We start from the raw sequence: 12,745 nt of genomic DNA on the forward strand, positions 1-12,745 counted from the left end.
CTGTATTGGGTGACTACAGCATTGCTTGACTTTGGGAGGGAAAGGGATGTGCATGCAACCCCCACCTTCGACATACTACACATTTCCATTTCTTGTTCTAATTCAAGATAAGTATGGTATGAAATACATTATGGCCTCAAAACAGCTAAGCAGAGTTGGACATAGTTAGGACTTTCCTGGGACACTACCAGGAAATTCCAGGGCTATAAACTTGACCGGGGAGGTGGATTATACTATGGCACAACAGATCAACATCCATTCCCTTCTGTTGCAGAGTCAGGGCTAGTGTGGGAGTTACCCTCAACATTTTATGTTGAGTCACCTGCTAATTTCTCAAAACCCGGCAACCAAATGCAATGGCAGAATAAATCTCATTTAATAGGATTCAATGAAATAAAGTCACAGGTGCTTGATGGCCATATTGGACATTTCTAAGCTACTAAAATGGATGCCTTTATGATTGACTTATTAATTCATTATGTGCCACCAAGTTAGTGTCAACACTTAGCCACCACCTAGATAGATTTTCTCCAGGACAATCTGTCCCCAATCTGGTTCTTCAGATCTTCCAACACATCACTGTGTCAAGTCCACAATGTCCATGCCCCAATCCCGAAGAATTCTCATGCAACCAGGCCTGGTTCAGAAAATGCTCCTTTATTTTGTGGTACATGTAGCTTTGAACAAAACATTGCTAAAACTAAAGCCTTGAAAAATTTCCCTCTATTTATCCCCCCTCCCCTAATTGCCCTGGCGCCTCAATTCCTCTTCACCTGGTGGTGACCTCTTCCCTTCCTCCCACGGATACATAGCTCTTTCCTGGCCATCAGGCCCCCACTGACCTTGCCTGCAATCCAGCCCGGCCTCATTGCCCATGTAAGGTTAAGCTCCTCACCATCTCCCGTTACTACTCCTATTACAGCCCTTAACTACTAGCCCCCCTCCCCAGTCACAATTGGCAGAAGCAAATCAAACAAACTCCCATTGACTGCTATACTTTGTAAATTAACAATTGTTGGTTGATGCAAGTTCTGACACACTGCTGCAACTGATTCTATCCACCTTGCTGCTGGCAGTCCTCTTTATTCCTTTCCTTCCACCTTTGCTTTGCATTATAGACTTCTCCAGAGAGCTGTGTGTTTGTATAATGTGTCCAGAGTATGACAATTTGAACCTGACCATTTTTGCCTTGAGTGAGAACTCTGGGTTGATTCGTTTGATGATCCATTTGTTTATTTCTTGGCTATCCATGGTATTCTCAGGAGTCTTCTCCAACACTAAAATTCAGAAGTGTCCATACTCTTTCTATCCTGCTTCTAAGCCCCCTTAAATGCTCAGTATAGACACTTTACACAAAAGTGTTGAACAGCGCCAATGCACTTAGAGATTTGGGGGATGGGCTTGCATCATGTCCCTCTACTCTAATGGAAATGCTTGCTAGTACAGTGAAAACCCTGCTTTTTACACATAAAGGCAGATGAGAAAGCGTCATGCTTCAGTTCAGCCAAGAGAAATAGATCCTGTTAGCTCGATTCATGTTTTTGCAGTGTGTACCACATGCTAGTTTATTTCATGAAGACATGACCGAAATTGGATTTTGTCACCATTAGGAACTGTTCCATGTTGCTGTGTGGCTAAAATAAAACTGCAACCAAAGAAGAATTTGGGCCTTATGTAGTGATGAGGGTGCCAAGAACTGTTTTAAATATAAACAACAGTCATATATGCTCAAATGCTGTCAAATTATTGTACATGAAGCATTTCTAGAGGCTTAACTATGAGGAGTAATAACTGAATTTCAGAGCATAGCTATAATAGTTAGATTAGTGTTTGATTAATTTTCTTCATATTAGCAATATGTAGATAACTAGTTTTAAGAGCTTTTAATGAAACACCTCCAGGAAACAGTGACAAGCAGTGAACCCTAACTTAATTAAGTCCTGTATCTTTTATATGAGGTAATTTTCACTTAACTGCTTTATCACAGTCATCTTTCCAATAAATACCAATTTTTCTTATGATGCATATTGCCTTCTATATTTATGTCAGTACATGATACAAATTATTTTGTATTTGGCATATGCATGTATTAATTTAATGAGGAAAAATAGAAGGAAAGGAGTAAAATAATGGCCTGACATTAACTTTGACTAGGAGATTTAAATTCAACTTAAAATGAGTGCTGAAAATGGAAATATACTGATATAAATGGAAATTCTTTTTTAATACATTGGCTGACCTCAGTGGGGGAAGAACAGCCAAACCATCATTTGTTTTGCTGATAGGCCTCCCCTTCAAAAGTTGAAGGCTCATGAAGGCTGGACCACTTTCTCCTGAGAATGTGCTTGGATTTCTCATTTTAGGTTCTGCTTTCCATTCCTCTCTCTTTAATATCTGAAATAATATTCTGTGTGAGTTTGGAAGCTCCCTTTTAACCAAACAATGGACAATTTTGAAAAAGAACTATAGGTATTTCTCTACTGTAATTTCATCAACATTCTTCAGAAGGTAAAATGTGGTGAACTTCCATTTAGGTTGCCATGACAGTGTCGAATCAACAGCATAATGTCAAGGACGATTTTGAGATTCTTGCTAGAGAAAAATCCCAAAGAAATTTCACATGTAGGACACATTTTCTGGGTTATGGTCTACAACTCAGGATCCTAACAAGCTGATTAGCTGCAAGAGGCCACCTCTAAGGATTAAATTGGGCAACAGCTAGAGGCCAGACAGGTCCATCACAGTAACAATGCACAGGGACCTACAGCTCTTCTAGTTGAAAAATTAGTGCCTCTCAACTCATGACAAAGCATGCATGGGAAAAAAACAGACTTTAAATCTGAACCTTGGATCTGTGGATTTTCTTCACTATTAACAACTTCTGTAGTATCTGCAATAAAGCTACTTTATCAAAAGATTAATCCTGGAATCTCTTCTTGTGAACTTTTTAGTTGCAGTATTTGCCTGAGTGAAGCCTGACAAAACTCAGTGAGATTGCTGGAGGGAGGAGGCCTGATGGTTTCCCCTTAGTTTTCAAAGATTTGGGGCTTTGGAGAAGGGTTTCTCAGTGGTGAGGATAGCGTTTCACCCTATGCAGAAGGTGCAGAGAACTTGCACCATCATTTCCAACTTGATTTAAGTGTCTTTATGCCTCCCAAAATGTCACCTTTGACGAAAAACCATCTTGTTGATGAATGTCCGTAGCACAATGTTAGAGGGCTTCAGGGCTGCCGATGGGGGCACTGATGGGGACAGGTGTCCACCATTGTTGTAAAGCAATCTCTCTTTCCCTCTCTGCTTGTTTTTAGATGCCAATTTTGTTTCTCTCAGGGGCATGTTACATAACACACGAGGCAAATCCTTGCTCCTAATTGTTGCAGATATAACCCTGATGCATATGTCTGCGTGTCTCTCTCTTTCTTTATGAATCTATTTTGCTTTTTCTTCAAGCCATGCCCATCCTTGACTCATGTATTATGCACTCCTTTCACTGCAGAGAGAAGCAAAAACTGAACCAGTGAGCATAAAAAATAGTCATCACTGTCCTTATCTTTCTGTTGTCTTCCTGTGGAAGATCTACAACATGTTGTGGACAGAGGACCTCAAGCATTCTCTGGCAACCATGCAACTGGCTACTCTTCTTCACTTTCCAATTTCAGGTTCAGGTTAAATAATTCTCTAGAAATGTTTGGCTCCCAACTCTCTTCCAGGAAGAATGAGAAGAAAGTCAAAGTTTATGCTGTTAATACAATAAAATAGCTTGCTCTTCCCTTACTAGTGACTCAGACCTCATTTATCTTCATTTTTGAAAATAACATCATTTTATTTCCTCTGCTGAATTAGGATGGGGTAGGATTTGTGCATTCTGGAGTTTCTGCACATTTATTAGATAGAATAAATTAATCTCCTTCTGCACGTGATTTACAGAGGCACTATTTTCTGATTTAAAGTGGTGTCAATCCCTGGGCATTCTGAAATAAGGTCTTGGTGAATGCATAAAACATTGTATTGTTTGCAGTTTAAAAATGGCAATCTTTTTTCTTTGCTAGTTACTTTTATAGCGTTGAGTTCCAAGATGGAAAAAAGATGGAATGGAAATAAGGTTACAGTGAAATAATGTCTAAATCCATCTACAGATGTGTCCACAATCAAATTAACAATTTGTTTTAAAATGGAGACAGCTTGGGTGGGATGGTAGTTTGAAGAAGAGGGTTTTTTGATGAATTTGAAAATGGATGCCAATATCTTTCCAGGATCCAGGGATACAAAAGTACCACTTCATTCTTCATTAAATGGTCTTATTAGTAAGGACTATAACCAAAGGAAACAATATATCAATGTGCGCAATACCATGAGCAGGGAGGAGCAGTGTGACATCATTTGTCCGCTTGTTCTGACATCATGGTTGCTTCTAAGAGGTACCTACATGTAATAGCATTCAGAAGTGCTTTGATACTGACTCCAAAGATGTGCTTCCAAGTGTGGGAAAGTTACAAAATGTCTGCATCTCTTTAAAGCAGCTGCATCATCCCCCAGGATCATGGCTCCAATGTGATTTTGAGAAATAATAACGATTATTTTCAAGGGACAATGAAAAGTTTCTGAAGTGTTTAACTACATCAGTATTAGCAAAGATAATTTGCTAATGTTGTAGCATGGAAAATAAATCAGATTCATGTTCTTCCAAGCCAGTGATAGTAGTCAATGGAAATGTAAACTTAATATCAGGAATAAGTTCAGTACTTGGATATGTTCCATGTCCCATTCTAGGGATTGTTGAAAGGGTATGGTTCTCCCCATCATTTTTACCTAAAAATTCAATTAGCATTATAGCCATCAAGTCAGCTAGTGACAACAAGAAATTCTTACCTGCTCATCTGCATATCTTCATTTTATATTTAAAGTTTGTATCAGCTAGGAAACTACATCAAAAGAGAAACCCATCAGCAGAAAGTGTGCTGCACACAGGAAATGAATCCTGTAATATTGTATTTTAGTTTAAAAGTAGGACCCAACGTAGTTTGACAAATACAGAGGCTTTTAGAAAGGATGGATTTATACATCAGAAGATTTCCCATTGAAATCCATGCACACTCACATATGCATGCCCGCAGCATGTAAGAAAAAATCAGGACTCTTAAACGAACATTTAGTGCATGAATGGATGACAGTGCTGTTGCGAAGATTGGCTTGTATTTTGAACTGTAATGCAAAATGACTGGGATTCATTGCACCCATGTTGGTGGGGCTGGATTTTCCCATTCTTTTCTGGGTCATATTTTTTGTAGAAGGGGTTGAACTTTTTCTTGCTTTTATCTGTGCTCAGCCAGCAACATCTGTGTGTGTGTGGGGGGGTCAAAATCAGCAAGATGATAGCCAGAGTATCATGATGCAAACTCCAGCCTTTTTTTACCCAGGATGGTGTTGCGTGCATGTTGAAAAGAAACAGGGCTTCCTTCGTGATGCTCCATCTGCCATCTTGCTGGGTTTGATCTCCCTCGCCTCGTGGATCCCGTGGAGCTTAGCTCATTTTCACATGTGCAGTAGAGAAACTGCCTTAATAATTTTCAATCATTGCATTGCTCAGATGTGTTGGGGCTCTCAGAAGAGGTTCCAAGAAGCTGCTAAAAAAAAGAAAGGGAAAAAAAAAAGAATTCAGAGGTTGCAGATTGCCTTCTGCGATACAGGCCCTGCCTCTCTGATCTTAAAGGGTGACAATGGACAAATAGGAAGAAGGCAAAATAATAATAAAGAAAGATATTGAATACCTTCCATCTGTCAAATAAAACACCCTCTACTAGGACGTGAGTTGGAAATATCAAAGCAAAGTAGCTTTACTACGGCCTTAGACCAGTGTATAGACATAAAATCCCTCATAATTCATAAATACAGTGATAAGGGGGAAGGAGAAGGAAGGATGTTTTTAATAAATTCAATTTGTTTTGAGTTTTCACTGCCATGTTCTCATAGTTGATAGACAATATCTGGCCACCTTTTGGTAATAGTGGCCCTATAGTCTACTAGGAAAAGAGATTTGCCAATCATCTTTTAATCCAGCTTGTAAATCCCTGTAAAAATTATAGTACGGTAGTATGGTTGCACATCCTCTATAGCTTGAGAATCACATAGGCAAAGGTGTTCATAATAGGCCAATAGTCTCAGCATTCTTCTGCACCATCTGGGTGACATGGCTCAGATGTGGATCTCTGTATTCAGACGAATGGAAGGAGATACCCAAATCATTTTGAGACCTGCCATCAGTGACAGCTGAAGGACGTACATCAAGCATGGCCAGAGGAAATGCTCTGCAATGTCTGTAATTTATAAGGGATTAACGATAATCAGCTGGTATGGTAGCAAAGACAAGCTCCCAAGACTTATGTTGTCTTGGTGCCATACTAATATCTTGCTGGGTCTAAAATTCTTTGCTTCAGAACTTTCTTTTGCTTGGTCATACCCCATCCTGTGTCGTGTCTCACAACAGAAGCCATATAGAGCCAATTTTTTTATAATATATACCTTCCATGTAGATTAAAAGGTAACCTTGATTATCAGGGGAGTCAGTCCTGTTGGGATAAATATTATTTCAGCCAACAATTAAAGATGACAATCCACGTTCAAGCCTTCTAATCTTAGACGTGTTAGACACACATCTAGGGACCTGCATAATGGCTCTTTAAAAAGTAGATTGCACCCTCTCTGCTGGAGCTAAATTAGAGTATGGTCCCAATTGTGTGCCATACAATAGCTGTGCCATTACTTTGGCCTCAAACAGTTTCAAAGCAGCTGGAATATAATGCTTACCTTTAGAGAAATAAAAAAGACAAAATAGCCATAGCATTCTTCTGAGCCACCTGGGATACACGGGCCAGATGTGGAGCTTGGCATCCAGATGAATGGAAGGAGAGCCGCAAATAATTAAAACACTTGATTGTTCTGTTTTGTTGCCATTAATAGAGTGGTTGTTAACTAGGTCTCTAACCAAAGGTCATAATTTTTGTTTTTGCTTTATAGTTTACCAGCAATCTGAAATCTTCATGGTATTGAACAAGAAAATTTTACAGCTTTTCTTATTCCTATGGCAACAGTGAAAGGATAGTCATCTCATCAGCTAATAAAAACACTGGGATATGTCTGTTAGGGTCAGCCCTTCCAGGTAGTCCAGACAAGAAGTGAAAACTATGAGTACTAACACTACCTTTACTGTAAGGTTACAATAACAGAATTTTGCATGTCTGAAAGCACTTCTCCCCTCTCCTGCCTTTTCTTTCTAGAGAACTAGAGAGGATCCCCTCTCAGATGCTTTCCATGCCCCGATGTGATGGACTGGAATGGAGGAAGGGGAGTGAAAATGGTGCTCTCGTCTCCAGAGCAACACTCTGGAGATAAGCGGAGAAAGCTGGCGCATCCCTAAACATTCCAGAAGATAGTGAATAGCTGTGCCTGGGAACTAGTGGTCAGTCTGAGAAGATTCCTGTAAACAGGCGCTGGCTAATAAACCTTGCTGATTGAACCTGCATGGTCTCCAGGAGTTCTTTGGGCTAGGCCTGACATCAATCAAAAACTTGGAAGCAATGCAAAACTCACTCTCACTCACTCCACGGCAAGCGAGATGGAGTCAGTCTGAGAAGATTGATGTCAGGCCTAGCCCAAAGAACTCCTGGAGACCATGCAGGTTCAATCAGCAAGGTTTATTAGCCAGCGCCTGTTTACAGGAATCTTCTCAGACTGACCACTAGTTCCCAGGCACAGCTATTCACTATCTTCTGGAATGTTTAGGGATGCATCAGCTTTCTCCGCTTATCTCCAGAGCGTTGCTCTGGAGACGAGAGCACCGTTTTCACCCCCCTTCCTCCATTCCATTCCATTCCAGTCCAGTCCAGTCCAGTCCAGTCCATCACATCCCATTCCTTTGGTGGGCTGAGATATCTTTTGTCTGACCATTGTCTAGGCTGCGGCTCCTCCTCCTCCTGTCTCCCAAGGTCATTCTCACAGCCCATTACAATTAGCCAGTTTGAGTGGATGAAAGTTAACTTTTGTTAAGGTGTTGTATAACAGGGTTTATATAGAAATGGAAGAGTAGTGGAGCGCTCCCTGTGCTGTACTACTCAAATCCATTAGTTCTCCTTGGGGGCCACATCTAACTCTCAAGTTGGTGTTAGTATAAAGTTTATATATCAGTAATAATCTTTTATCAATATTGGTAACTGGAGTTGCTTCCATAATAACTCCCTGAGCAGGGCCGGTTCTAGGCCTAAGCAACCTAGGTAGTTGCCTAGGGTGCCAAATTTTAGGGGGTGCCAAAATGGAAAAGACTTCCCAAATATACAATATGAGTATAAAATCTGGTCAGCTTTTCTTGTCCTTTAGAACTTTTTCTTCCTACATTTTTTGAAAACATTTGCCCACAAAGTTGGTTGAGGGGTAGTGAACAGCACACTAACCAGATGTTGCAAGTCATAAAAAAGAAATTGTTATTACAGCTATGGACCTCAGGAAGCTGATAATATTACTACAGCAAGACAAAGGTCTGAAAGGAAGGTACTGAACGGGTGAAGCATGTGAGGGTCAGTTTATCAAAGCTGTACTTGGAAAAACAGTAATGGTGTGCTCCACTTGAGGGTTAAATATAATTTTGCAGAATTGTTGCCATATGATAACAATAAGTGCTGATGTAATTAAAATACTGTGATTCACAGTAAACAGGGTGAAGATGTCCATGAAAGAAAAAAATTGTCCAGGGCTGAAATTTGTAAGCAGAAAACTCAAAAACTCAAAGAAAAAAGAAACAAGAGGGTGCCATCCTCACAAAATCAGAAGATGAGCCAACCATGGGGGGCAGCAGAATGTGACTTTCCCTAGAGCACCAAAATGTCTACAGCCAGCTCTGTCCTGAATTTGAAATACCATGTCATACCAAACTACATTGCTGGCAAAGATGGAAAGAGACCTGCAGGAGCCCTTGAAGACGATGTCCTTGCACCTTGGAATTGTATTGAGAATCAGGAGCCCTTATGAATTTCCTATGAATTTTCCTACTTTTGGCATGCTGTGATTTGCAGTTTCATGCTTTGCTTGATGCATTAGATCAACAAAGCTCTTTGTTAGAACCTTTGCATAGCTGATGTTCTAAACTGCATCTAGACATCTATTTCTGTCTCCTTAACATCTGGACTTCACACTTGGCATGACATTTTTCTTGTTCAGATGATTTTGACTAACAGCAGCCATCAGGCAAGAGAGACATCCCAGGCTAATTAATATTCAGTAAAACAACCCACAAGCTTTTTGGTGCCTGGAAGTCTTATCTCATTTTGTTCCCTTCCCCTGTTCTACTCACTTGACACATTTAGCCAACTAAAATTCAGCAAAGGGTCAGATTACATTGCTGGCTTTGTGATGAGGTGAGAGTATTTCATCCCTCTGAGTTTAAACAGAGAAGTTGGCATGTATTCTACTCGAATACCGTGTTTCATAATAGGAAGCAAAAACATCCTAACGTGAACTTACATAGATACATACGTGCATTTCCATCACATTATTCCTTTTTGCAGTAAGCAACATTATGCACAGGACAGAAAAAGAACAAGTAGTAGAAATTAAAGCAAGAGATAAGACAAAGAGAAAGGAAATATAACTAAAATGAGCTTACACTGGTACCATTCATTCTACCTCTCCATACATAGATAAATACGTGTATTACATATTATTGTTGCAAACATACATTGCTGCCATCATATCCATAAACTTTTGTGCCCTGCCTGTTGATGCCTGTGCAAAAGGGATGGAACTTTTATCATGTCCTCTAACATTGTTCTAACACATCCTCTCCAGCAGCCAATACCCAGATAAGCAGGGATTAACTCCAGACAAACAAGCAGAAAACAATAACCTGATCAAGGAACTACTAAGGAGAAAATCACACCCTCACCACACTGGCAGGGCAAATTACTGTATATAAACAGAGAGCAAACCCCACTCCCTTCTAGCACTGAAGATGTTACCTGGCCAGGTAACAAAACATTTGCAAGAAAACAACCAAGCTCAGAGAGCACCAAGGACTCCACAGTTCAACCCTGAGCTACAGATATTCTCTTCTATTGGAACAAAGATGTACATTTCTAGAAATGGAGAAGTGCTGCTCATCCATTAGAATTTCAAGTAGGGGACATGTTTATTTTATAATTTTCATAAAACCTGAATTAGCCTTAGATTTCCCTAGTTTCTTGTACTGCAAGATGGAATGATACAAGATTCTGCCAGAGGAATACTCAAATAATAGAAATATGCATATCTTCAAATACTTTCCTCTGTTAGTAAGTAGCACTTTACATACTTAAATCCATTAGATGAGCTGATGGCGAAGTAAAAATGCGTCAGACTCTTTTGTCAGCCGAAAATTAACATTCAAAGTGGCTAACCATCAAAGGATAAAATATGACCTGAATTATTTTTTAAAAGCATAAATTCAAGTGAATGAACACAATACAATAAAAAACATGAATAATAATCTAATAAGGATCCTACATCAACAATTTGATAGCTAAATTAAACTCAAAGAGAATGGGGACCAATTGCCGATCTAGAGGTAAATACATTTCATAGTTAGGGAATCACACAGAAGGTTGTTTGTGGCTTTCTACGCAGGAAGGATTCTGGAAATACAATAGCTTCTCTAATTAGCCTTCTAGTAAATGATAAACCAACAATAAATCTTTATTTTGTGCCTAAGTGACTGTGACTGAGGTGGCCAATAGAATCCAGAAAAGTGGAACACTTGAAATGTCCACCTTCATGGAACAGCAAGGAAACCAAGCCATTCAGTCAACTGATTTGAAGCCAATGGCTGAGATGACGTCTCAGAACATTGGTTACAGTTTTGGTGGCCTCCTAATAAAAAGAAAATGTAGAAGAAAGGTCAATCAGTGATCAATAGATATGAAGCAATTCTGTGTGGTTGAAATAGAGTGCCATGCAACAATAAAGCTATTTAAATGTCATCATTCTTACTACAGAGGCAGTTTGGTGTAGTGATTAAGGCATTAGGCTAGAAGCTGGGAAACCATGAGTTCTAGTTCCACATTAGGCACAAAGCCAGCTGGGTGACCTTGGGCCAGTCCCTCTCTCTCAGCCCTAGGAAGCAGGCAATGGCAAACCATTTCTGAAATCTTGCCAAGAAAACTGCAGGGACTTGTCCAGGCAGTCGCCTAGAATCAACACTGACTCAAAGGCACACACACATTCTTGCTACATTTTTATAGCATGTATATTGTTCTCTGGAATAAGTTCTTTTATTTTAAAGGAGGCTGTTAGGTTTTTTGGTGCAAAAATATATAATGATTTTGATGTTTACTGTATTTCTGCAAACAATGGAGAAATTAATGGAAGGGCAATCTTGTGTTGCCTCAAACTAGGACCAATATCTGTATATTATTTGCACATGCTAATTTATTTGTGTAGATGCAAATGTAACATAACTCCTTTTTTTTTAAAAAAAAGTAAAAATATTTTGAGAAGTCTGCTATTCGAGTGCTAACTGATGAAGGATGGGCTTTGATTTCCTTCTTAAAGTTCTTCAGCTTCAATCCAGACTTCAAATAGAAGATAAATTTAAATAGTGGTTTGTCCTCTATAAGATAGACTCATGGCCGTACTAGTTATCAACCAGTTGTCATAAATTCTATGATGGTGGTCTTGGCTTTGGAAGAGTTGATCCATCCTACATTCCATGTGACTTTTGCCTGTATCCACAAGAAAGTAGGAAAATAATTTTTCCATTCCAAAGTACACTTGAATTAGTGATGTGGGAAATATAACAAAGAAGAAAGGAAGAAGAAAAAGTGCAAGAGATTCTTTTTAATCCATGAAAGGGGTTAAAAGCAAGGAGTCTTACCCTGAAATAGTACTTTATCTGTGTAATCTGGCTTGTTTCTGTTAGCCATGTTCTCACCAGGGCTACCAGATCTGGGCTGCAGCAATCCAGATGACTGCTAGATGGTAGCATGTGAGATACAGATCCTACCCTGCCTCTAGTGGTTGCCCAGAGTTTTGCAAGCCAGATCTGGTAGCCATATCTATGGGATACTTGTGCTTAAATGGCAGTTAATGACTGTGCTGTTAGCATGTCAGAGAAGAAAATGGTAGAAACTTTGGAAGGTTTGTATCATTAACAAAACAGATTGCATAATTCTCTGGAAGCCTTTCCAAATCTTTTGTCTTCCATCCCAGGCAATTATACATAGTCCCCTACCAAGAGAAATCTAAAATGTGCAGAGTTTTTATGTGAGATGCTGAGCAAGTAGAAGAAGAATGGGATAGAAAAATGTGACTTGAGCAGATTCACAGCACTATCAGAGACCTCCACATCAGTCTCCCACATAGAAAATAATCTATCAGCCCTCCTGTGTGCCTCTGATCTTCTTAGCTGTGTGCCATTGATCTGATGAGACATCTCTTTTCTCTTTTTCTTCTATCTCTGTAGGATAAAGCGGTGGGTGGATATGATGCAAGAAGACCTAGTGAGGCTGGTGAGAACAGCCAGTGGGGTGAATGAACTTGTTCAAGTAAGTGACTATTCCATGGGCTTTTATATAGCAACGAGTTGTACTAGTATAATAGATGAGTCTTACTAATGTCCTTCTGTTAAATGGAGCACAGGATTGTTTTACTGAGAAGGTCTTTTGGGCAGCAAGGGTCTACTCTATTAGGACCTTGTGTCCTGTTTTGAACAAAGCACTGGTGGCAA

At 39.6% G+C, this 12,745-nt stretch overlaps 1 protein-coding gene across 4 annotated transcripts in view; it reads left to right on the plus strand.

The window, feature by feature from the left end:
- Positions 1-12,745, plus strand: part of CACNA2D1 (calcium voltage-gated channel auxiliary subunit alpha2delta 1) — a 408,632-nt gene that overhangs the window by 70,166 nt on the left and 325,721 nt on the right. For 3 of the 4 annotated variants that reach the window (XR_015795109.1, XM_088134901.1, XM_088134900.1), the window contains exon 2: positions 12,482-12,563. The exons of the other annotated variant lie outside the window; for it this stretch is intronic. Coding sequence is in view for 2 of the 3 variants with exons in the window: in XM_088134901.1 (XP_087991027.1) it covers positions 12,482-12,563 (82 nt within the window). In the remaining variant the exon portion in view is untranslated. The remainder of the gene's footprint in view (positions 1-12,481; positions 12,564-12,745) is intronic. 4 annotated transcript variants of the gene reach the window in all.

The sequence above is a fragment of the Python bivittatus genome, unplaced genomic scaffold, assembly GCF_059951505.1.
Source record: "Python bivittatus isolate LINGU-HERP-01145 unplaced genomic scaffold, Pbiv_v1 ctg000120_np1212, whole genome shotgun sequence".
Classification (NCBI taxonomy): domain Eukaryota; kingdom Metazoa; phylum Chordata; class Lepidosauria; order Squamata; family Pythonidae; genus Python; species Python bivittatus.